Source organism: Miniopterus natalensis, chromosome 1 (genome assembly GCF_054644295.1).
Source record: "Miniopterus natalensis isolate mMinNat1 chromosome 1, mMinNat1.hap1, whole genome shotgun sequence".
Lineage (NCBI taxonomy): Eukaryota > Metazoa > Chordata > Mammalia > Chiroptera > Miniopteridae > Miniopterus > Miniopterus natalensis.
The window spans coordinates 162,193,064-162,218,422 of record NC_142081.1 but is presented as its reverse complement, the minus strand read 5'-3'; the positions used below and the strand labels follow the sequence as shown (position 1 = coordinate 162,218,422).

General features: G+C 44.3%; 2 protein-coding genes across 6 annotated transcripts in view; both read left to right on the top strand.

The window, feature by feature from the left end:
• The first annotated feature begins 13,353 nt into the window (after positions 1-13,353).
• Positions 13,354-14,800, top strand: UTP3 (UTP3 small subunit processome component). Its single transcript, XM_016207100.2, has one exon. The coding sequence runs from the start codon at positions 13,354-13,356 to the stop codon at positions 14,779-14,781; it is 1,428 nt and encodes a 475-aa protein (XP_016062586.2). The 3' UTR covers positions 14,782-14,800.
• Positions 14,801-22,431: 7,631 nt separating this feature from the next.
• RUFY3 (RUN and FYVE domain containing 3) overlaps positions 22,432-25,359 on the top strand; it is a 65,515-nt gene continuing 62,587 nt past the window's right edge. For all 5 annotated transcript variants that reach the window (XM_087827094.1, XM_087827091.1, XM_087827113.1 and 2 more), the window contains exon 1: positions 22,432-22,774. In XM_087827094.1, the coding sequence (XP_087683220.1) occupies positions 22,432-22,774 (343 nt within the window). The remainder of the gene's footprint in view (positions 22,775-25,359) is intronic.

The window sequence follows — 25,359 nt, the reverse complement described above, 5'->3', positions numbered from 1 at the left end:
TCTTGATTTTCCTTTAAATGATTAAGTTCTGCATTTAGTGTAACAATGCACTGTTCCCACTTATCCTTCAACTTTACAGGAAAAACAAGTTTTGGTAATGAACAGTATTACCCAAAACAGCTCCAAAAGCACAGCTTCTAAAATGAGTTCCAGGATCATCAGGAACACAGCCTTTAAACCCTCTCCATAAACACTCTATCTCTATCTCCTGTACCCTTGAGGCATTAGAAAATTGAAAAGTAACTTTTGACTCGAGCCTCAAAAATAAACTGAGGGAAGATCCTATTATCATAAGAGGAAAGATCTCTGCCCAGAGTAGCTAACAGCAAAAATAATCTCCAAAATACGTGAAGCAAGATAAAAGCATTCGAAAGCAGAAAATACTTTGTGTGTATATATGCACAATGTAATGAATATGTAATTGTTATCAGTTTAATTTTAAACATTCTCCAAGTCCCAAAACATCCTATAGTCATCAAAGTTCCACAAATCCATCGTACATAGTTACTCACAAAGATTAAAGAGGGAGTTTTTCTATGAGAGAAATGAGCTAAAGGTTGATCCGAGTGGCAATCCGTTTCTCCCCACAAAGATCCTGGCTGGGCTGCTCTGGACTTCCCCAAACGCCTGGAGACCACTCTCTCCCCAACTCCACAAAAGCGGGTGCAGCTGATGAAGAATCATTATCAACAAAAATTTAAAGATAACATTTAATAGCATTAAGGAGGACACAAGTGATTAGAACTCTATTTGTCATGCTTTATTTCCTAAACCAAGGTTAGTATGTGGGTGTTGGTTATATTGGCCTTCACAACTTGTATATTCACAATAAATTAAAAACAACTGAGTTATTATCCAAAAAAGACCAATCACCACTCCAAACAAAGAATGCCTGCCCCCTCCCTTTTGGAATCTTAACTCTGGATCTATTTAGTCGTTTAAGAATTAAATGATGACCCCACATTTTAAATATTATTATAGGTTAAGCAAATGCTTAGTATTAATTGCAGAATTAACAATACTAAACTTTATTTCCAAAATTAACTTCTAATCTTTAAAAGCATATATAAATGCATTTTACACAATCGTACTTTTTCTGCAAACTATTTTGTGTTCCTTCTTGTCACATACATTTTATATAGCAATTTCCATGATATAGAAGTCATGTTAACCTTTGAAGTCGTTACATTATATTCCATTATATTGATATATCATGGTCACCATGAAGTCTCTACTACCCCATTTGGCGTTACCTCATTTACAATTAAATCAAAAACTATTTTTTAACAAATGTATGTTGCAGACCTAATATGCATGTGATAAGCTGAACCCTTGGTGCTAAGATATAAATGACCATGACCAACCAGGCTTTGCCCTCCCAGAGATTATACTCTAGTGGGGAAGACAGACAAGAAAAAGAAAAAAAAATCAGTTTGTGGTAAGTGCAATGAAGGAAATAGACAAAACATTGTGACAGAAAGCATCAGGCCTAGGGTTGACATACTCTGTTTTAGAAAACATACTAAGGAAAGGCCTCTCAGAAAAAGTAATATCTAGGCTGAAAGCAGGAGCAAATGAAAAGGAGCCTGGACTAGCATAAGGAATATAGTCAATAATATTGGAATGACTATGTATGGTGGCAGGTGGCTACTGGAAATATCAGGGGAACACTTTATAAAGTATATGATTACCTAACCCCTATGCTATACACCTGAAACTAATACAAAACAGTATTAAATGTAAATATATACATATATATACTTTTGATTAAATGGAAAAAAGAAAAGGAGCCTGTATTAGTTTTCTATGCTCCCCTAACAAATTACAAACTGAGCAGCTTAAAACAACACAAATGTATTATTTCACAATTTTGTAAATCGGGAAGCCTGGGTAGGCCAAGCTAATTCCTTTTCCCCACTTTCACAATGTGGAAACCAAGGTGCCAGCCGGCTAAGCTCTTACCCTGAGGCTCTGGGAGAGAATCTACTTCCAAGCTCATTCAGGTTGTTGGCAGAATTCAGTCCCTTATGGTTTTAGGGCCAAGGTCCCCATTTCCTTGCCTGCTACCAGATGGAGGCTGTCCTTGGCTTCTAGATGCTGACAGCATCCCCTGACTAGTGGTCCCCTTGATCTTCAAAGCTTGCAAGAGTAGGCCAAGTCCTTCTCATGATTCAAATCTCTCTGGCCTCTGCTTTTGCCTCATCTCTCCTGCTCCCAGCAAGAGAAAGTCTTCTGTTTTGAGGGGGTCATGTGATTGATTACATTGGGCCCCTTCAGATAATCAAGGATAATCTTCCCATTTTAAGGCCCATACCCTTGATCACATCTCTAAAGTATCTTTTGCTATGTAACCAGTAACATATCGACAGGTTCTAGGAATTGGGACACGCGCATATTTTGGAGGGGTATTATTCTGCCTACTACAGAGCCAGACAAACTTGTTTTCCAAGAAGAAAGGAAACAGCAAGTAAAAGGCCAAGACAGGACAAGTAGCAGGAGAGAAGGCCCCTGGAGTTGCAGTGGGTGAAGGGGAGAACCATAGTAGATGATGCCATGCACTCCTTCATAAGAGGAACTTTTCCCCCCATTTGAATTATACAAGCTTAGAGTCTACTTTGAACATTAGAATCAATCTTATTCTAAAACTAAAGGTGGAGCACGCGCCTTCTAACTTCCAGTTCATTTCCCCTCCCACAAAACCCAAGGCCATTATTATTTCTTTCACATCTATGTGGGAAAATATCTAATTGACATTTTTTAACCATTAAAATTTTGGTTCTTGAATGCAGGATTTCTTCAAATGTGTGTCTGTATCCAATCAGTGTGGGTAAAATTTTTATTAAGACATCAGGAGGCAACAGCTGAATTAACAAAAAACCCAAAACATGAGGAAGACACTGCATCCCAGGGTCTTTTAAAAAGTTAAAAAATTAAGACAAAAACTGAATTCTCTTTTTTTCCAACGGCTTCCCACATAGACTTTTAGGGTAGTGTTTTGTGGTTAAATGTTTATACGGAGAATGGCACCTGTGTTGTGGTCTGTTTTTAAATAAACTTGCACCTGCAGGGACTTTTCATAGAACAGCTGCTTGGGATAGTACATGTCAGTCCCTTGACCATTACGCAGAGCTCTTTGCCCTCACCACACTGCAGGTCTTCATTTACAGACAGGCTTTTCCAAAAATTCATTTGAAAAACAAGTTTAGATTTCATGATAATTTCCCTAGAAACACAATAGTAAACAAGGTTCCCAAGAAACCTCTCAAACAATCTCTCTTCCAATTCATTAACTACAGTGTGGTCCCTCGCTGCTCTAAGGAAGTTCTCGTCTATTTTCAGGACTGCTCTAGTCAAATATGTCTGTTTGCCTTTTCCTGTACGTGATTAGCTAATTCCTGTTTCAGAATCTTTTTTTACTCTGTCATTTTCCTCACCATAAATTTCTTTTTCCTTCCTGCCCAGCCTTGTCAAAAATCTGAAAATCTTTAAAACTAATTCTAGCAAGGCTTCCCCGCTTAATACCATCCAATTCTGTTCACATTACTCTCTGTTCCTTCATTGCTAATAAATTAATCTTACACCTCTTTATATCATTTTACATGATTTGGCATATTACTTTACATTTTTATCACTTTTCTTCATATCTGAATAAAATTATCTCTTATACTAAATTAATGCTTCCTAGCTGCAAAGAGGGGCTCATAAAGAGCAATAGCAATTGGCACCCCCAAAAATGGGTATGAGGAAACACCAAAAATGAACTATAAAGACTCAGGAAAAGGGGTGATAAAATAAATTTTTTTTGTTCTAACTCTTCTATTCTGAGTTTTTACATCATATGCAAGTGTCATACTGTTTTCCCTAATAACAAGGAAAAAGCATAAATCCATAATGGGAAATATCCAGCCAAATATTTTTAAAATATCTGATGCCTTCTTTTAAGGTAATCATACTAAGTATTTTGTAACACCCTCAAGTTTCAAATAATTTGTATTAGCCCAAAAGATGTGCAATAATCGATTATTTCCCAACTAAATTTGCAACATTATAGTTATAAATATATTGTATATTCTCATAATTAGCAATACCTAAAACGAAATAGTACTTTACACTGTAAAGATATGTCTTAAGAGACACATCTACTCCATCTACCATCTTCCTCCTGAACAAAGAGCAAAGGCCCTGGAGTCAGGTTGTCTGGGTTCAAATGGAACCTTAGGAAGTTATTTTACCTCTTTTCCTAAATTTCATCTATAAGATGAGCATAAGCATAGTACACACGTCATAGGATTGATGAGAATAAATGTAAAGCACCTAGAACATGGCTATAACATGTAAACACCCAATTATTTTAGCATCTATTATTGTTATTTTACCTTGAGAAAAAATGGCATCTTCTTTCAGACTAGCGTAAATGCTAAGCTCTCCTGGTAGGCTGGAAAGTGGCCCATCAAAGATGTCCTTGTCTAATTCTCAGAACTTGTGAATATGTTACCCTACATGGCAAGAGGAATGTAGGTTGCAGATGGAATTAGGCTGCTAATCGGCTGACCTTCAAATGGGGAGATTATCCTGGATTATCCAGGTAGGTTCAATGTAATCATAAGGGTTCTTATAAGAGAAAGAGGGAGGCAGGAGAGTCAGTGAAAGAGTGAGAGACAGGTTTGAAGATTCTGCACTTCTGGCTTTGAAGTTGAAGGAAAAATCCATAGCCAAGGAATGCAAGTAGCGTTGAGAAGCTGGAAAAGTAAAGGAAACAGAATCTTCCCTAGAGCCTCCAGAAGGAACACAGCCCTGCTCACACCTTAGTTTTAGCCCAATGAGACCATGTCAGACTTCTTACCTACAGAACTGTAAGGATAATAAATTTGTATTGTTATATGCCACTAAGTTTGTGGTAATTTATTATATAGCACCAACAGAAAATTAATATAGCTATCATTTAGCTCATAATTTCCTTGTATAATTGAGGAAACCACATATTTTTATTTAAAAAAAATTTTCTTTATGACACTGAAATAAAGTTGTCATTACAGCAAATAGAATTTCGTGGTCTCTAAGGCAAATGCTGCTTACGGGACCCTTAATTCAAATGGTCATTCATTCATTTATTCTTTCTTTCAACAACTATCTACTGGCATCTACTCCATGTGGCAGGGACACAAGTGAATGAGATAGGTATGACCTTTGATCAGATGGGCTTGAAGTCTACTGGGAAATAATCACATATATTTACATGATGACAGTATCATAAAGTGGCTCAGAAAACCAACTTCAGAGTGAGACAGACTGGAGTTTAACCAGTAGTTAAATAACCCTGGACAAATTACTTCACATTTCTGAGCCTCATCTGTGAACAGAGGTCTAATAATGGTGCCCTTCTTATAAATATGAGAATTAAATAAGATAATGTATTTAAATTACCTAGGTCAGTACTTCATACATTATTAGTATCTCCCAAAGTATTAAATATTATGGACAACAGTAAGTGGAAAAGGCCCAGAGAGGTATTAAAACTTTTGGAAATGATAAAAATATGAGTTTAGCACACATGAAGGTTTTATTCAGATGTATTTTGTTGGTGGTGGTGATTTTTCACAGGATAAGTTTAGAGGTCTTAGACTTGTATAAGTTTAAACTAGACATTTAATTGCATATAGCTCGTTTATTAATCCAAACATTTTAAATTTGACACTTGATGACAGATAGTCCTGCAACTGCAGTGGCAGGCAGGTAGTAAACCCTTCTGGTCTACTAGTTCATTCATATGTGCTAACTATTTAAGTAAAAACAACCCAAAACCTTATTTTGTTTGTTTTTAGTTTAATATCTAACACAGTTCCATGTTCCACTGAAGGTGGAAGCCCCCAAATCTCTTTCTCTAGTTCACATTTTTTCCCAAGTTTAGACCCATATATCCTACTATCTAGAAGGTACTAGACACTTGGATCTCTTCAAATGTAGCATGTCCAAACTTATTTCCCCATTTCCTGCACCTTGCTAACCTCCTTCTTCCTGAGTTTTCGATCTCAGCGGAGTAACCGTCATCTACTCAACTGTCCACGAGAACCTTGGAGTCACCGCGCCTCCTCACCCTCCGTGCTTAACCAGACGCCAAGTCCTACACTACCACCTCCCAGATAGTTCTCGGTCTGTCTAGTTTTCACGCCCTTATTCCCAGAACCCTAGTTTAGATGTTAAAATTCATCACCTATATGCCTTTAAAAGCCTCACACAAACTTCCTACCTGTAATCTTACCTTTTTTCATCACTTTTCTAATCTTGCCCTGTTTAAAACCCTCCAATGGTTCCCCATTGGTCTTAGCATAAAGTTTAAGTTATCACTTAATGCCAAAAATAGATATAGATCAATGTGACACTTGCAGGCAGCTTATTAAATTCTTAGACTGAAAATAATTGCACAGTATTTCATTGGAAGAGAAACCAGTGTCACAATTTCATTAAATTCTTCATTTTGTGATTAAAGCTGGCAAACCAATCATTTTTCATTAAAAGTTTAAAATGGTTCATATGCTTATCCCATATTTCAGTAGAAGTTCTATATTTTACTTCCAAATCACTTCTAGGACTTTGGTGTCTTTAAATACACACCTTAGTTGCAAAAACAATCTACTGGTTTCAGAGTAAGTGGTTTCCAACAGAAAGGACAGCAGATGGCAACTACATTTCATCTCTTCCATTTTCTTTCTTACACCTAAAAATAATCCTTCTTTATTTTTTTGCACCCAAAAATAGCTCAAGGAGTTTCTGTGATTATAGTAAATTATCTAAATAATACGTTGTTAAGTATTAACACCAAGAATACATTTTTCCCATTATTACTCTCATTTCAAATTATTTTTACTATTACTATTCCTTTGAGCATAAAAAAGAAGCTACTTCTTTAATAACTTCAGTCAGCAAAACCTAGTCTGTGACACTGGGATAAAAAGTAAATGCACATTTAAATATCAGCTTAAGTTCACAAAAGCCATATATTAAATATTTCATCTTTTAAATGTTACTTTTAAATTTTAAAACAACCATGCTGATGACTAGAGAAGCACAAAAGATACTACAATTCATTGTTAAAGGCTACTATTTTGATATGCTGACACTGACCTAGAGTCTAGGATTTTCGAAAATGACCACGTGGATCCAGACTTAACGGGGCTCCTACGCTTGGTGGAAGGAAAGCAGTGGGTATAAAGTATGACACATGGGCACGCAAACGAGGAAGTTCTTCACCCTGTCTGAGGCGGCCGGCAAATGCACTCAAGGTAGCATCTAAAATTAGTCTTAAAGGATGAATACGAGTCTAGAAAGTATAAAGGAAACGTATGCAAAGGCCAGGAGGCGAGGAGCACAGCCTGCACAGGAGTCATGAGGAATCCTGTAGACGTAATTATTCATATATTAGCTATCGGTTCAATGATAACTATAGCTTTGAGAGTGAAGGCCTTTTGAAACACAGTTCACATAAAACTTTTCCCCTCAGTCATCCCTCGTTCTCTATAAAGGCTTTAACTCTCAGCCTATTATATATATCATACACACGTATGAAAAAGTATATGCGATGCTATTTCCTGTGCAGTGAGAATGTAGTAAGATGTAACATTAAAAGCATGCAGGAGGCAAGTCATAAAGAATGTGAACTTGATCCTACAGATGTCGGGAAGCTTCTAAAGAACTTTAAGTTAGGGATCCATATGGTCATTTTTGGGTACTTATGTTTTCATTGAGCCTCAGATGCAGTTATTCTCCTCAGTTTCTGGTACATTCTCATCATTGGTCCATGGAAGGTTCTTCTCCTCCTTCTAATCTCCAAGCCTCATCCCATTCTTTGCCCCTCCATAATCAACTGTCCTCATACATTCAAATATTTTGGGGCTTTGCATGGCTCAGTGGTTGAGCATCGACCTATGAAGCAGGTCATGATTTGATTCCCAGTCAGGGGACATGCCTGGTTTCTGGCTCCATCCCCAGTACGGGGCATGCAGGAGGCAGCCGATCAATGACTCTCTCATCACTGATGTTTCTCTCTCTGTCCACCTCTCCCTCCCTCTCTCTGAAATCAATTAAAAGAAACACACACACACACATTGAAATATGCTGGATTTTATTTTCTTGATTTTAGAGAGGAAGGGAGAGGGGGAGAGAGAAATATCCACTGGCTGCCTCCTGCATCCCCCCGTACTGGGGATTGCCCAAAACCCAGGCAAGTGCCCTGACCTGGAATAGAAGTGAAGATTTGGTGAGTGGGGCAACGCTCAGCCAACTGAGCCACACCAGCCAGGGCTGTCCTTTCATAATTAATGTACATTATTTTGTTTGTATATATCTCACAAATTGTATAGTGTTGTATTGTGCATGCATTTCTAATTTATGTGAAAGGTACTTTATTACATATGTAATATTTTACTCTTATCTAAGCACATTGTTTTTGAGAACCATTCATGTTGCTATATGGATAGGTAATCTACTATTTCCAATTACTGTGTAGTTAAAGTGGCCATATAATTTTCGTAGAAATCATAAAAGGGGGTGCCTATTAATAATTACACTGGAATAATAGGTTAAACAGGGCTGTATTAGGCAAACCAAGATGTATGGTCACTCTGTGCTCCTAAATTCCATGCTGTTCATCCATGACATTTTATTGTTCTGCTCTTCCAAGAATGGGCATCCAGGTTGTCGCCAATTCCCTGCTTGCGGGAAGCCGTTCCATCCTTGCTGCTTGACACAGTACTTCAAGGAGGAGACATCTGCACAGCAAACGCTCCATGGGACTTGGTATATGGCATATCCCTCTTCCTATGCTTGTTCCCCTTTCTAATGCTCTGTGTCCTTACCAGAGTCACTGCACTAGAAAAGGGCATTGCCCTACCTGGAAACTTTTCGCTAGCAAGGGGATTGGATGGGACTGGAAAAGACAATGATTCAATAAAAGCCCAAGCATTGCAAAAATATCATGTTCCGCTTACAGGAATTCAGACTCAAACTGTCAGTAGAAGAGTTAGGACTTGTTAGGTCCACTACCCCGGGGGCCTTCCCGCCAGGGAAGAGGCCTGGGTTGGGGCCCCTGCTGACTCGACAGCGCAGGGCCATCCACACAGAGTCCACCAGTGAGCTCCCACTACGGAATGTATTGCTGGGGGATGTTTATATTCATGGAAAACTCTGGGAATCCCCACAAGGAAAGAGATTATTTCAATCTACACCTGAACCCTTATCATACACCGGGTATTACAATGAGGACAGGCACCGCACAGTTAATTACAAAAGCAAACATACACAGGTACGAAACATCCCAAGCTTCTTAGAAAGGCTAGGGGAACAGGGCCCCCTTGGTGCCTGTTAGATGAGAAGGTGAAAAAGGCTTTGCGCAGACAACTTAGAAAGTGCCACTGTAGACCAGGCAGGAAGTTCCCTTACCTGACGGACTGCTGCAGGGAGTGTCAGCGGAGAGACTAGGAATAGGCGCCAGACGGTAGTTATTTTCCTTTTAGCTATATGGTAGAGCAATAAATTAGTAACTTTAGAATAGAAATAACAAACTAGAAATTAATCTGTAGAATAGCCTATAGAAATATAAATAATAGATAAGACTAAAATCAACATGGCTAAACAGAAATAAATTCTTTAGCAAAGGTCAGATAGAAGGTATAAACATTAACTGTGAAGGGTTAAGACAGAAACCAGAGCAAAGCATGATGTCATGTTGTTTAACCAGCAATAAAATCAAGTAGTATAGAGTTGTAACAAGGCAATAAAGAGAGAAGCTGATTGTCCTGATGCTCTGAACACTGTTCCCGTGTCCTGCTGTCCCCGTGTCCTTCATTCTTCACTGATGCCATCCACATCTTTGGGGACCCCTGGACCACTGGGGCTGGACCCCGGCACCTGCTATCAATAATAGCTTTTCAAACAGCCTCATACAGGTCCCACGTGTACCTGTGTGAGAATTTCTTAGACAAAAAGATGTCTAGTATTTATACATTTCTGACAATTATGAGAACATTGAAAAGATGAGCAATGAGATAGAAAAGGAAACTGCAAAGCAATGTTTGAAAAATAAAAAGTGGTAGAGCACTTCAGTTAGAATGAAAGGTTTTAGTAGAGGGGTAATGAAAGATATGGCTGGCTGGAAAGTAGGCTTTGAGGCAAAACTGGGAGGGCTGTTCATATTATAAATTTTATCTTGATACTGACAGTCACTGAAAGTTTCTCAACGAGGGTGGAAATGGTATTCTAGGAAGATATATCTGATGATACTGAATCAAACATACAACAGAGACTGGAGTGAGAAGATACTGAGTGAATATTTGAAAGCCAGTATAATACAGTAGTTATCTGTATTATCTGAAGCCATCTATCTGGATTCAAATTTAATTCTATCAGTTACTAGATTTATGACCTCATTTAAGTTCCACATGCCTCAGTTTCCTAGGTTAGAGATTATTATAGTACCTTCCTCATAGAGCTGAATGTCAAGAGCTTATAACAGTACCTAGCATATAATAATTGCTCTCGGTATTAGCAATTATTATTATTGCTGCATAGTCCAGGAAGAAATTGAGCTCAATTTAGCTAATCTGGTGGTAGAATACCCTCAACAATCAGAACTCATGCCTAGAAGAAAGTATGCTAATATTACCTAGTATGTCATTCACAAACCCTTACCTTCCCCTAAAGGGCTTAGAATAAGGCAAAAGGGTTTTTGTAAAAACACTCTTGGCTCACATTACATATAGCTTGCTAACTCCTGAGCCAGGTATAATAATATAATAAAGATTCAAACTGATGATAAATTATAGTTGCCACAAATATTATAGTTAAATGTCAAATGTTATTCAATATATGTTCATTTTCTCTGGGAGCCCAGTGTTTTTCTTTTTAATTGGCATAGGTATATGATAAAATAAAACTATTAATGTCTTTTCAGCAGTACAAATTTTTAAGAAAAAAAAAAATTCCTCACCTGAGTGGAATATAAGATTAAGCTATGAAAGATTACACTATAGGAGCAATTGGAATCAAAAACATTTGAGCCTGGTCGGCATGGCTCAGCAGGTGAGCATCACCTATGATCCAGAAGATCGTGGTACAATTCCCGGTCAGGGCACATGCCCCTGCTGCAAGCTTGATCCCCAGTTGGGGGGGTTGAGGGGGCAGCCAATCAATGACTCATCATTGATGTTTCTATCTCTCCCTCTCCCTTCCTCTCTCTGAAATCAATACATTTTTAAAAATAAATAAAATAAAAATGTATTACTTTTCTTTACCTAATGTCATATACTTTCTGCAAAGAAATTGTCACTATTAATTTTAGCAACATATCAAAAATTCGACTTCCAATGGCCTACATTTGAAAGTGTCAAAATACTCTGAACCTATCATAGGAATGTCTGAAAACCTACACCCTGAATTATTCTATGATAGGGTTGTCCTTTCATACTTCTAGCCCTAGAAATAATTCTAAACACAAGGTTAGCTAATTCTTCCCTTATTACCACCCTCTTCCTCAAATACTGTGTGCTGTTCATTTCTTGCATCCACACAGCGAAACACCCCGTGGGCAAGGTCTGGAAGCCGTTCACACGGAAGGGGAAAGGCCTGGTGGCAGCTGAGTGCGAGGAGCTGGCGCGGGAGCCCGGCCCGGTTTCCGGGCCAGGTCTGCTAATGTAATCGCCCCGCGTCTCTGTTGCCCCATGTATAAAATAAAAGTACGTGGTTGGAATTCGGGATCCCTAAAATCAATCCAGCTCCGGTTATCCCCCTCGGGGAAGTCTGCAGCCCTATGCAGCCCTCGTTCCCTCCGGGTCACGCACTGCCTGAGACAGACGGGTCATCAGACGCTGCGACTTCAGGGCTTATTCACTAAACCACCCCGGCGGGCCCGCCCTCGGCGCCAGGCGCGGCCCGGGGCTCGCAGCATCCACGTGCGCGGAGCCCTAGGTGCGCAGAGCCCAGGGGAGGCGGCTGCGGGGCCGAGGTCGGAGGTGGAGCGCAGGGCGCCTCCTCCACGCGGAGCGTCTCCCCGCGGGGCAGGGCGGGGCAGGGCGGGGCAGGGCGGGGCAGGGCGGGGCAGGGCGGGGCCCGCCCTCGGCGCCAGGCGCGGCCGGGTGCTGCACCGTCCACGTGCGCGGAGCCCTAGGTGCTACGCGGAGCCCAGGGAAGGCGGCTGCGGGGCCGAGGTCGGAGGTGGAGCGCAGGGCGCCTCCTCCACAGGCTGTGTCTCCCGCGGGGCAGGGCGGAGCCCGCCCTCTGCGCCAGGCGCTGCCGGGTGCCCGCAGCATCCACGTGCGCGGAGCCCTAGGTGCGCAGAGCCCAGGGAAGGCGGCTGCGGGGCCGAGGTCGGAGGTGGAGCGCAGGGCGCCTCCTCCACGCGGAGCATCTCCCCGCGGGGCAGGGCGGGCCCCGTTCAGGAGGGAGGAGGGCACCCACGAGCGCAGCGGCCCGCGAGGGGAGGCACCGCCCCCGCCCGCAGCCTCCGGGGCGCGCGCCGAGCACTCGGCCGAGGGCGCGCCTACGCTACGACGTCCTTCCCGAGCGCCCTGAAGAGTGGGCGTCTCCCCTGGAAGAGAGAGGCGGCGCCTTCCTCGGGAAGGCCCAGCCCTAGGGCGGGCTCAGTCTTCCCAGCGCCCCCCCCCGGAACACACAACCCCCCCCCCCAGGAGCCGCCGAGCCGCGGGGGGTGGGCTGACGGCAGCCCCGCGCCCGGCGCTCTCGCCGGGATGAGCCAGCCCGGGGGCGCCAGGAAATGTACGTGCACGTAGCGGGGAGAAAAACCACCTGACTTCCACACAACAGGCGAAAGCGATGAAACGACTCCGGTACACCGGGGAACCTGCACACGCGCCGCTCGGGGCGGGGACGCCGGCCTCTCCTGGGCGTAGGGGCAGAGCGCCCTCTACTGGGGCGGACGACCGCGCCTCGCGGTCCCGTCAGTAAGCCCGCCTCCGCCCCGCCCAGGCTCGCGAGACTGAGAACAGAGGTCGCCCAAAGGGGCTCTGCGGAACTAAACTTCCTACACCTCTTGTTCCTACACGGAAAGGTTTTAATTCACCTGAACCTACTGGCATCGAAGGGCTGAGCGAATAGCGAGGCGCTCTTAACGTGACTTGGCTCACGGGACCGAGCGGAAGTCCTGGTACACACGCCGCACCGAGAGCATCCTGGGACCCGGAAGTGGGTAGGAACTCCCGCAGTCGCCCCGAGCGCCGGCAGACTCGCGCGGTGGGGGAGCGCGTGGCCGTTTCTGGAGGCGGGCCGCAGGAGCGCGGGACTCGTGCGCGGAGGTCAGAGGTGGCGGACGGGTCGACCTCGGCGCAGAGCCCGAGACCGCGAGCTATGGTGGGGCGGTCCCGGCGGCGCGGCGCGGCCAGGTGGGCAGCGGTGCGCGCCAAGGCAGGTCGCGGCCCGGCGGACGAAGCGGAAGACGACCTAGAATTGCCACCCTCACCGGGGGACGCCAGCTACTACCAGGATAAGGTAGACGAGTTCCATGAGGCCCGGTCTCGGGCCGCCTTGGCCAAGGGCTGGAGCGAAGTAGAGAGCGGGGACGAGGAGGAGGATGGCGAGGAGGAGGAGGTGCTGGCCCTCGACATTGCCGACGAGGACGACGACGACGGGGAGAGCGAGGGGGATGAGGAGGACGACGAGGATGGCGGCAGCTCAGTGCAGAGTGAGGCTGAGGCCTCTCTGGATCCCAGCCTGTCGTGGGGTCAGAGGAAAAAGCTTTACTATGACACGGACTATGGTTCCAAGTCCCGTGGCCGGCAGAGTCAGCAAGAAGTAGAGGAGGAAGAGAGAGAGGAGGAGGAGGAGGCGCAGCTCATTCAGAGGCGCCTGACCCAGGCCCTGCAAGAGGATGATTTTGGGGTTACCTGGGTGGAGGCCTTTGCCAAACCTCAGGTGCCTCAGGTGGATGAATCTGAGACACGGGTGGTGAAGGATTTGGCAAAAGTGTCGGTGAAAGAGAAGCTGAAGATGCTGAGGAAGGAATCACCAGAGCTCTTGGAGCTGATAGAAGACCTGAAAGTCAAGTTGACAGAAATGAAAGATGAGCTGGAGCCATTGTTGCAGTTGGTGGAGCAAGGGATCATTCCACCTGGAAAAGGAAGCCAATACCTGAGGACCAAGTACAACCTGTATTTGAATTACTGTTCCAACATCAGTTTTTATTTGATCCTGAAAGCTAGGAGAGTCCCTGCACACGGACATCCTGTTATAGACAGGCTTGTTACCTACCGAACTCTGATCAACAAGCTGTCAGGTGTGGATCAGAAGCTATCCTCAGAGATTCGTCATCTACTAACACTTAAGGATAGTGCTGGAAAGAAAGAACTATATCCAAAAGCAAAATCCACCAAGGCCAAACCAAAATCTGTTTCAGAGACTGCTGCTGCAGCTGCCTCTACTGTTGCAGATCTTTCTGATGATTCCAATTTTGATGAAGCTTCACTGAAATACTATAAAGAAATGGAAGACAGACAAAAGTTGAAGAGAAAGAAAGAAGAAAATAGTGCTGAAGAACAGGTTCTTGAAGATAAAAATGCAAAGAGAGCCATTACCTATCAGATTGCTAAAAATAAGGGACTTACGCCTAGGAGAAAGAAGATTGATCGCAATCCCAGAGTGAAACACCGAGAGAAGTTCAGAAGAGCCAAAATTCGCAGAAGAGGCCAGGTTCGTGAAGTTCGCAGAGAAGAGCAACGTTATAGTGGTGAACTATCTGGAATTCGTGCAGGAGTTAAAAAGAGCATTAAGCTTAAGTAAAGTTTTTGCTTTAAGTTTGGTTTTTGGTTTTTTGGCAAGTTTTAGACCAATAAATTTTAATTTTAACTAGTGAAGTGATTGTTTTAATATATAATACCTAACCTTACATTTTAAAAATTCTTATAAACAGGGAAATTCGTTTGGGTTATTGCTAAATGTATTTGTTCCTTTAATTTATATTAAGGTCATACTAAGAACTGTGGGAGCAAAATGTGAGGTTAATACCTAACCTTACATTTTAAAAATTGTAAACAGGGAAATTAGTTTGGGTTACTGCTAAATGTATTTGTCCTTTAATTTATATTAAGGTCATACTACGAACTGTGGGAGCAATATTTAGATGCTTGAGAAAAGAGATGGTGTTGAAAAAAGTTCTCCAATATCCTGTCAAGTATTACCTAGGAAAATTTCACAGCTAGTTGTGGGGCAACAAACTTAGAATACTTTCATAATTTTTCACATAAACTGAAAGAATGCACCTTTGGCAATTCTTGAGCAGGACACTTGTTAATAAATAGGTTTAATGTTAGGGGTTTTGTACATTTTGTGTGGTAAAAGCTTAGGAGTGAGGAATAACTTTGGTTAAAAGTAAAGAGATATTCCTTAATTACATTGTTACATTTTCTAATAGTCCTTAATGTGGTAAATAAGGTTAAAATTCCATTTCCCCTTCTTTACTGGTGACTTGCGGTCGTTGCTGTTGGTACACTTCATTTGCTGAAAATCTGGTATTGATTACCACTAGGTAAGTGCCAACTTCAAGTGGTAACAGTTACATTTTTCTTTAGTTGCTCTGGTGTTTACAGTAGGAGAGAGAGATTGAGATGAACTTAGAAATATTTAGCATGATGCCAGGGAAGAAAATGAGAGGACTAGTGAAGGAAAGCACAGAAGATGTCTTAACTATGTCACTGGTTTTCATTCAACATTGTGCTACCTGCTAGAGATGCAGAGATGACCAGTGGTTAATATTTATTAAATACTTGCCATGTACCAGATGTGTATCACCTCATTTAATCTTTCCAAAAACTTTGCGAGGCAGTACTGTTCTATGGGAGATGAGGATGCTGAAGTTCATGACAGTTAAGTTTCTAAATGCACGTGCTTGGGATTTGGGCCCATGCCAGCTTAAATTGAGCCTTCATTCTCTTAACCTCTGGCTTGTATGTTTCCTCAGAGTAGCACATATGTCAAATTAGTCTATCTTGTTTTCTTATAAAGAGGCAGGAAGTAAAATTAATATTTACTGAGTGCTAAGGTACACTTTGCACTTAATTTCCTTTTTCCTCACAACTGTTGTGTGATAAATTCTATTACCCATGTTATAAAGATGAAACTGTGACAATTAACTTTCTCAAAGTCATATAGCTATTAAGTGGCAGAGGTAGGATTTCATCCCAGCCTTTCTGGCTTCAGAGCCCTATCCTTTTCTGATATATGAAAACTGAAGGTTTGGAGCTAACTTACTAGGGTGGTTTTGAGCTAATTACTTGATCTGTCTCATTTTCTTCATCTGAATAGTACAGTTATTATACCTACCTTGAAGAAGAGAGTTAAGAGCTGTGAAATCCTAGAAAAAATATATATTTTGGTGTCTGCACCCCCAGCTCCTCACACAGGGATCCTAAAACCCTTGTAAATTCCTAAGTGATAACACTCAGGAGCATCTTTTGTTCTAATGAGGTGACTCTGGAGAGCTCTTGAATGGCTCCTGGGTGGGGACTGGTCACCAGAAAGACCTAGCCATGATGAGAAGTTTGGAATTTTCAGCCCCACTCTCTATTCTCCAGAAAGGGGAGAAGGGCTGGAAATGGGGTTAGTGATAGATTATACCTATGTGAGGAAGTCTCCATAAAATCCCAATAGTGTGGGGTTGGGAGATTTCCAGGTTGGTGAACATATCCACTTTATGGGAGGGTGATGTACTCCAGTTCCACCAGAACAGAAGCTCCTGTGCTCAGGACCCTCCCAGACCTCATCCTGTGTATCTTTCTATCTCACTGTTCATCAGTATCCCTTATATCCTTCTAGTAAACTGATATATGTAAGTAAGTGATTCCATAAGTTCTGTGAGCAAGTTAATTGAACCCGAGAAGGGAGTCCTGGGGACTTCTGGTTTATAGGGGATCTGCCAGAAGCACGGTAGATAGGGTCGGAATTGAGTTAAATAGTAGGACACCCAGCTAGTGTCACAGAGAATTGTTTAGTGGGGGAAAACCTCAATACACCTGCTGTCAGAAAGTGTTGTGAGTGTGAGAGTAAAGGAGACAGGTGAAAAACAGGTTTTCCAATTCTAGGGCAGACTAGACTACCCAGGTTCCTAATCCACCTATATCACTACCTATGATTCTGCTTAAATTACTTTCTCTCTCTTCCTCGGTGTTTTCATCTACAGTAAGGAGGTGAGTAGTAGTACTTCCTAGAGTTATTGTGAGGATTAAGTCAATATATGTGAAGCACTTAAAACAATGCCTGTTATACAGTAATCACCCAATAAGCACTGGCTCTTACTACAGAGTTGTGAGAATTAACTTTTGGCACAAAGCTGCTCAGTGAATGGTTCCTATTCATTACAGGAATATAGAGAATAAAGTATAGTCATATATGTAGAAATGCTTGAGAAATTAATATCCTAAGTTTGGAAGAAGAGGGGAGCATTGGGTGAACACATGAAAAGCAGTAGAAAATCTAGGACGGGAAAAAGCAAGGAAATGAAGTTAGAGGTTGAAAGCATTTGATGTTCTATGTCAAATCCCTGACACATGTATAAAGTTGCAGTGAGGAAAAAAATGTTAAAAGAAAACCCTTCCATTTAGGAAAGTGGGAAATTGAAGCCTGTTATATATTGCTCTGAGTATATCAAGCATTCCTGTAGAGGCCTCTCAACACTTGACTAATTCATTCTTGAATAGCTAGGATATAGGTGGTGCTATCCTATTTTATCAACATAAAAAGTGGCCTTGCCTGATGTGAATTAATAGCAAAAGAAGTAACAAATTGCTGGATTTATTATTTACATCATCCAAATTTTATATGTACTTAAACATTTAAAGAGCATGGGGGGAGGGGGGTGAAAGAAGGCATAGAGGGGATAAATAGTGATGGGGAAAAAAAATTTAAAAAATAATAAAGAGCACTAAGATGTGTGATAGGTACTGTCCTAACACATGAATAATAAATTATTAACTACTCAATGTTATCACTTTTCATAGAGACTCACATTGTGTACTCTGGAGAGTCTCATGGATAAGAGTTCCAATAAAGTAGATTACTGGTATCAGGCACCAGTACAAAGCAGCACCCTGTTTTGTGTCAGCATGTTAGGCTATGGGCAGCTATTGAAAATATAAAATAACTCAAAATTCAAATAGAAAAAAATCCCAAACTAGTGAGCCTGTGACTTACTCTGTCACTAACCAGCTGACTGGCTTTGGGCTAGTCGGATTTCTCTAAGCAGTTTCTTATCTCTATTCTTAACTATAAGGAGTTAAGTAAACATCCCTTTAATTTTTGTGTAGAAATAAATTTAATTGCTTATCAGACCCATACAACTACCTTAATCACAGCTTTTGGTAAACTGGAAAATTTTTTGTGTGATCTTAAAAGCTCACTTAGATAACTTGAATAGCTATTCACATCTGACACAGAATATTTGATATATCTAAGAAATGGCTCAATTTGCTTATTTTTCCTTGCTGGTTGTATGAAGTAAAAGAATTTTAAGTTAATATGTTAAAGTAATATATTACTTTAAAGTTAACATTACCAAAATAATTCATGAGAGGTGAATATCAGTATAATTTACATTCCAGGGATCACAATGATGGACATGCACCTCTCTCTGAATAGATGATCCAACAAAATCATGTAAGATTCAACTAGAGTTCCAAATCATTCAAACTGATTACTGTTTCAGGTAACAAATCAGAGTTTTAAAAATGCTTTTAGATTTTCTTTTTAAAAATTTGAATTTTGCTATTGAAAATTTAAACACAGAAACAGTATAGAAAATTTACCACCACCCAAATCAACAAATGTTAACATGTTTTAAATTCCAACTAGTATATTTTCTCATATTGAGCTTTTTTTTTTAATTTATTGATTTTAGGGAGGGAGAGAGAGACAGACATTGATTTGTTGTTCCATTTATTTATGCACTCATTGGTTGATTCTTGTGTGCCCTGATCAGAGATCAAACCTGCAACCTTGGCATATCCCATGACACTGTAAATCAACTGAGCTACCCAGCCAGGGCTTAGCCATACGTTTCTAATCACATCACGCTTAACATTCACAAAAAGGGAAGTTAAGACCAAATAAGTTTATTAAAATTCATATTCAGTTCCATTTTCCTGAGTCACTTCTATTTAGGGTCCCTGATGGCCACAGAATCAAAGAATTTTGATAGGATTTTAGAAAGAGGACAGGGATTTTTAATAAAAAGGTGTGTAAGGAGGGCAGGGTGTGCTGAACTACTAGAGGAATAAATTGGTTGTGTGTTGTAAAAAGGAGAAACTCAAAGACACCAACTTTGGGAGTAGACAAATAAGAATAAAATGCAGATAAAGTTGAAAAGCACCCCTTGCTTTATATCACAAGAAAACAGAGCTTGATTCTTCCAATGGCTTGGATTTCGTCACTTTAAAACTATAGGAAGATGCTCTGTGCATTTTCAAAAGGGAGCAACGAGTTCAGGCTTGTTTTTTATAATCTTGGCTTCCCTAAATGTGTGCAGGAGCTGAATCAGCCCTTAATGTCACCAGAGGTTATGCAGAGCTATGATTACATCATTGATCCGAAAGCTAAAAGCATTAGGAACTTGGAGTACCATCCACCTTTAAAGAAAATGCTCATAAATAGCACTCCCTGTAAAATTGAAAGGACTCATATTTCAGTTGATTTTCTGTATTCATTACACTGCCACTTAATTAATGACATAAAGCATAAATAGAACTGTTTTTAAAGTAGAATGGCATTTAAAAACAATACAAGATTCCACAGCATGTCAATGCTTCTAATACCTATAGGTATCTTGGCTAACTAGAAATGAGAAAGCAATTTAGACTAAATAGCATTTCGTACTTTGTTAACTTGATGACTCCCTTGGCTGCTTACTGGCCTTTCTCAAGAGTGATCTGTGAGGACGCTGCTCTCTTCTACCTACAATGGCATAAGTGTATATTGTCAGATTCTTTACTGAAACATTGCAGGACATCTCTGTGAACTTGACAAGAATATACTACTTCAAAATGCAAAAACAAGGTAAAAGATCCTGTTAAGGGTGGTGGTAAAACCATATCATACAGGGTTGGAGGGCTGGGTGGAAAAGGTGAAGGGACTAAGCACGGATTGGTAGCTACAAAATAGTCACAGGGATGTAAAGTACAGCACAGGGAATATAGTCAGTAATACTGTAATAGCAGTGCATGGTGCCAGGTGGGCACTAGACTTATGGGGGATCACCTGTAAGCTATGTAAATGTCTAATCACTATGCTGTCCACCTGAAACATATAATGTTGAATATCAACTGTAACTGGAAAAAAAAAATTAGATGTTTTTAAAGAGAAAATTGGCACAGACAACAACCTTTTAGAACAAATTGTGGATTTTGTGTCAAGTTGCAATAACAAACCTGTCTTTACCTGTAGTTAAGTCTGGGGGCTAAAACAAAATGTGGCCCGGCTGGGCAAGGCTCAGCGGTTGAGCCTGGACCTAGGATCCAGGCAATTGGGGTTCGATTCCCGGTCAGGGCACATGCCCCGGCTGCAGGCTGCAGACGGTCAATGACTCTCTCGTCGTTGATGTTTCTATCCCTCTCTCTCCCTCTCCTTTCCTCTCTCTGAAATCAATAAAGATATATTTAAATAAATAAATTAAGTAAATAAAATAAAAATAAATAAAATAAAATGTGAATAATGTGAATAGTTCTCCCCAGAAAAAAACAAGCAAATAAAAACATAACGCATTGGGAATCTTTAATTTTTCTCTTCAAGGTATTATACAATTTGCACTTCCTAAAAGGCAAATATAGGTTTTTTTAATCAATACCAAGACTGAAATGAAAAGCCCAACAAACTTCCAAAATTTTAAAGATATGATGACAAGGCTTTTCTTTTCTCAATTGAGTTTGTTCTTAAGTTATATGCTGTGTTGCCAAAATAATAAAATGTAGCTAATAATTATTTTATCCCGTGCCACACCCTGTTCTAAAGGCTTTACTTGTGTTTCTTACTTAACCCCCACAACATATCTATGAATAAGCAATATGATCATTTTTACAGAAGAGGAATCTAGGCTCAGATGACACAGCTTTCGAGCGGGCAGCAGCGCTGGGACCTGCGGATCAGGGGAGCGCCAGGAAGGGAACAGCTACTCAGAAGTTTTCTGACTGCTTAGTTAGCTTCTTGTAAGCATCTTTTAACATACTTCTTGTTTAAAAAATTTGCTGAAAGCCACATGGCAATTTCTTGGGGTAGTTTCAAGAGGGACTTTCAGAGCACAACAATAAAAAGGTTTACTTTTCCCTTTGGAGAAGTAACTTCCAGAGGGGAAAACAGACCAGAATGAGGGGGGAAGCAGGTGGGCAAAATGTCAGACAACAGTGACTTGAATTAGAGTCAACGCGGGTCGCACGCCAGCGTTTCCCAGCCCGAGCAGAGCCGCGCCGCGCCGCGCCGCTGGGAGCCACGCGCGGGCGCTCCCGGGGCCGGGCGCGGGCGGGGCCACGGGCGGGCGGGACCACGGCGGGCGCTCCCGGGGCCACGGGCGGGCGGGACCACGGCGGGCGCTCCCGGGGCCGGGCGCGGGCGGGACCACGGCGGGCGCTCCCGGGGCCGGGCGCGGGCGGGACCACGGCGGGCGCGCGCGGGGCGGGCGGACCACACGCTGCCCTTCCAGAGCGCCGCCTTGCGGGACCCACCGGCTCCGCGACAGCGCTTCAGGCGCTCCCCGCAGAGCCGGGCGGCATAACGCGGACACCGCCGGCCCGTGACCCGGCGGGTCGCAAAGCCCACGCTGTCTGCGGCGACATGGCCACGCGCGCGGGCACCGGGGCCAGGACGCTAGTCAAAGCAAATTCGAGGCTTCTGCCGGGCGCGCGAGACGGGAACGAGAGGCGCCGCCTCTGGTTTCTCGCACTCAAAGCCGCGAGCCGGCCGTTCAAGTTCCAGTGTGCGCGGGGAATGGCGGAGTCTAACACGGCGGCGGTCCTTATAACATTAGCTCTCGCTGCCCCGGCGCCGGTTAGGCGGCTGCACCCAAACTCGCCTCAGCGCCCCTCGCCGGGGCGCCCACCTCTCAGGCCCAGGGAGCACCCTCGCCGGACCGCGCAGGGCGCCCGCCTCCTCCCCCGGCGGCCGGAGCGCGGCGGAGCCGGAGCGGACACCGCCCCCTAGGGGAGCCGCGCGCGCGGGGGGGCCGGCGGGAGGGGCGCCGGGAGGAGGCGGCCGGGAGGAGGCCGCGCCGTCGGGCGGAGCCGCCCCTCCAGCTGGCTTGGACCCGGGCGGGGCGGGCCGTAGGCCGAGCGGCGGAGCCCAGACGCCGGCCCGCGGCCGAGGAGAAAGGCGGCGGCGGCGGCTCCGCGCCCTGACCCTCTGCCCCCTGCCCGGGCCCGGCGCGAGGCGGCGGCGGCGGCGCCGGAAGGAGCGAGCATGGCCGAGACCCCGCCACCGCCCTCCGCCGGCGCGGAAAGTTACCGCGAGGAGCCGCCGAGGGGCGGGGAGCAGCGGCTGGAGGCGCCGCGCGGCGCTCCCACGGGGGGCGCGGACCCGGAGGGCGAGGCGGGGCCGCCGCCCGCCTCCCCGGGCGCGCAGTCGGAGCCCGACTCGCCGGTGGCCGCCCCCTTCTTCCTGCTCTACCCGGGCGATGGAGGCGCCGGCTTCGCAGCGCGCCCGCCGCCGCAGCAGCGCGCCTGGAGGACCCCGCCGTCGCCGGGCTCCCCGCTGCCCTTCCTGCTGCTGAGCTACCCGAGCGGCGGCGGCGGCGGCAAGCACCGTGAGTGGCGGCGGGCGGGCGGCGGGCGGCGGGCGGGCGGGGGCTCGGGGAAGCGCCGCGCCGGGCGCGCGGGTGTTTACCTCAGGGCGCCCCGGCCGCAGGCTCCCGCCGGCGCGGCCTCCCCTGCCGTGCTCTCCGGCTCCCGGGCTCGCCGGGCCGCAGACCCCGGCCCGGGCCCGCAGCCCTCCCGCGGCCGTCGCGGAGGGGGCGGCGCCCGGCCCGGCGACTCCCGGCGCCGCAGCCGAGTAGGTGTGGCCGCTGCGCCGCCCCGCGGCCTCGGTGGTACCGGGGAACATTTCACGGGCTTCCGCTCCCCTACCCGGGGAAGGATCGGGCGCGGGCGCGAGAGGACGGGGGCGGGCGCCGGGCGGGGAGAGGCCTGGCCTTAAAGCCGCCGCCCCGGCCGCCCGCCCGCGCCCCCGCCCTGTGCGCCCCGGGCGGCCCGAGCTCCCCGCCGCGCGCCGAGCGGGCCGAGCGGGCCGAGCGGGCGGCCTCCCGGTGGCGGCGGGGCGGAGAGCTCCGGGCGCGGCGCGGGAACGCGGAGCGCCTGCTGCCGGGGTCCCGACCCGAGAGAGACGCGCCCAGGGATGAGGGCGGGTCTCCGTCTCTCACACAGCTAGAGATTTTATTTTTTATTTTTTTTTTACCACCAAGGCAAATCTTTTCACTGCTCTGCACTGCCAGGAAACTGACTGCTTTTTCTGCCGCCTGGCCCACCCCTAGGAGACTAACATTGACTCTTTCCTCTGTGCATGTCCGGTGATGATCACAGTCGATCCTCACGTCTCGGTGAGCCAAGCGCGACGCCACTGTTTCAGAGGAAGCCGAGGGTCAGTGTTAAGTGATCTGTCCTAAGTAACAGCGAGAAGGAATGGAGTGGACCCAGACTCCTAGCCTCCCGGCCTCAGGCTCTGGAAGCCAACACCGCATGTCCGGAACTGGGGGCGCTGCTTCCCCCCAGGTTGCGGGCCATTGGAAGTAGTCTGCTGTCATTTTTATTGCTTTCCTTTATTACTTTCTCTTTATTTCTTTGTTACTCACCTACAAAAAGGGCCAACAGTGACCACTGACTAAGGGTCTTGGTAAAACCATGCTTTGTGTGTTGCAGTGGCCAACACTAATCTCCAGGTTAGAATCCAGTCGAGGCAGAAATGAGCCCTCTTATAAGCAGAGTTCAGTAAGAATATTCTCAACACTGCTTTTCATTTTCTAAGGAGTCTGCTTCTACTTTGTTCTTTAAGCACAGCCTCTTTTTTTCTCCTTAAAATCTTGTATTTCTGTGTGACCTGTTTATTAACCACATCATTATAGAATGAAGAAGACACTCCTGTTAGTTCTTTATAACTCTGTGTAACAGTTGTGGTACAAGGTTTGAAGCAGAATTTTTCAACTGTTGGCCAGTATAACTAGTGGGGATTAATTTCTATTTCAGTTAATTTTTATTTTATTTCTCCCTACAGTAACAGCAGGCATGTGGCACAGCTTGTTAGCACATACAGTTCTAATAGCTCCTAATGGTCTTTATTTCTGAAATAATTTATTGGTGCGTAAGTGCTCAGAAAAATTACTGGGAAAATGCCAGAGTCCCACTTTCACTGTTTATTTAACCCTCCCCCAAGGATATGCTTTCTCATTGATTTTAGAGAGAGGAAAGGGGGGGGGGGGGAGAGAAACATTGATGAGTTGCCTCCTGCGTGCACCCCACCACTGGATTGAACCTGCAACCTGGGTATGTGCCCTGACCAGGAATCCAACCTACCACCTCTTGGTGTACCAGAGGACACATCAACCAACTGAGCCACACTGCCAGGGTTCACTTCCACTGTGTTTAAAGACCAGTCACTCACTAAGGACGTTTCAAATTAGTAAAAGATTGCTGGTACATACTTTATTCAAATATAAAATTGATATAAAGTAGTTCTTGTTTTAGACTGAGTTTTAATTTTCACCTGTTAATTTTATATGTGCTTTAGAACCCATGCATACTTGGAAAAAGGAATACTCTGTTTATTAATAAAAGTACTTTCTTGTCACTCCTTATAGAGTCAGTGCAGTAGTGCTCTCTCTGATGTACCTGGATATCAGAACCCTAGCTTTCGTGACTGTCCATTTGAGCAACTGAGACCAAACAGTTTTTAAAAGACTTCTCATTTCAATTACCTGGACAGTACTTGCATGCTACCTAAATATCCAATGAATATTGTGCCTCTTCAACACTCAGTTTTTAACTCTGGCTAATCTATTTGCCAAAAGTGTATAATATATAATAACTTTGAGAGACTATACAGGGAGGAACAAAAGTAGGTTTACAGTTTGTATGAAAAATAATACGGTAATTAATAATAATGCAAGAATCAACTGTTCTGTGTACTCACAGCTGTAAACCTACTTTTGCCCCACCCTGCATATTAAGGCATTCTCTTTTTATTTTAGAAATCCTGACTGTACTCAGAGATTTTAAAGTTAACCTTTACATTTGAGTTCAGAAGCTTTGTTTTAAAAGACACTGATGAAGATATCGAAAATGTGTGCAAGAAGGGTAAAGTTTTCAGGGTTTGTGACATATGCTTTGTCAGTGTAAAATC

Excerpts from the sequence above, each read along its gene's own strand:
- UTP3 (XM_016207100.2), top strand. The coding sequence starts at position 13,354 with ATGGTGGGGCGGTCCCGGCGGCGCGGCGCGGCCAGGTGGGCAGCGGTG.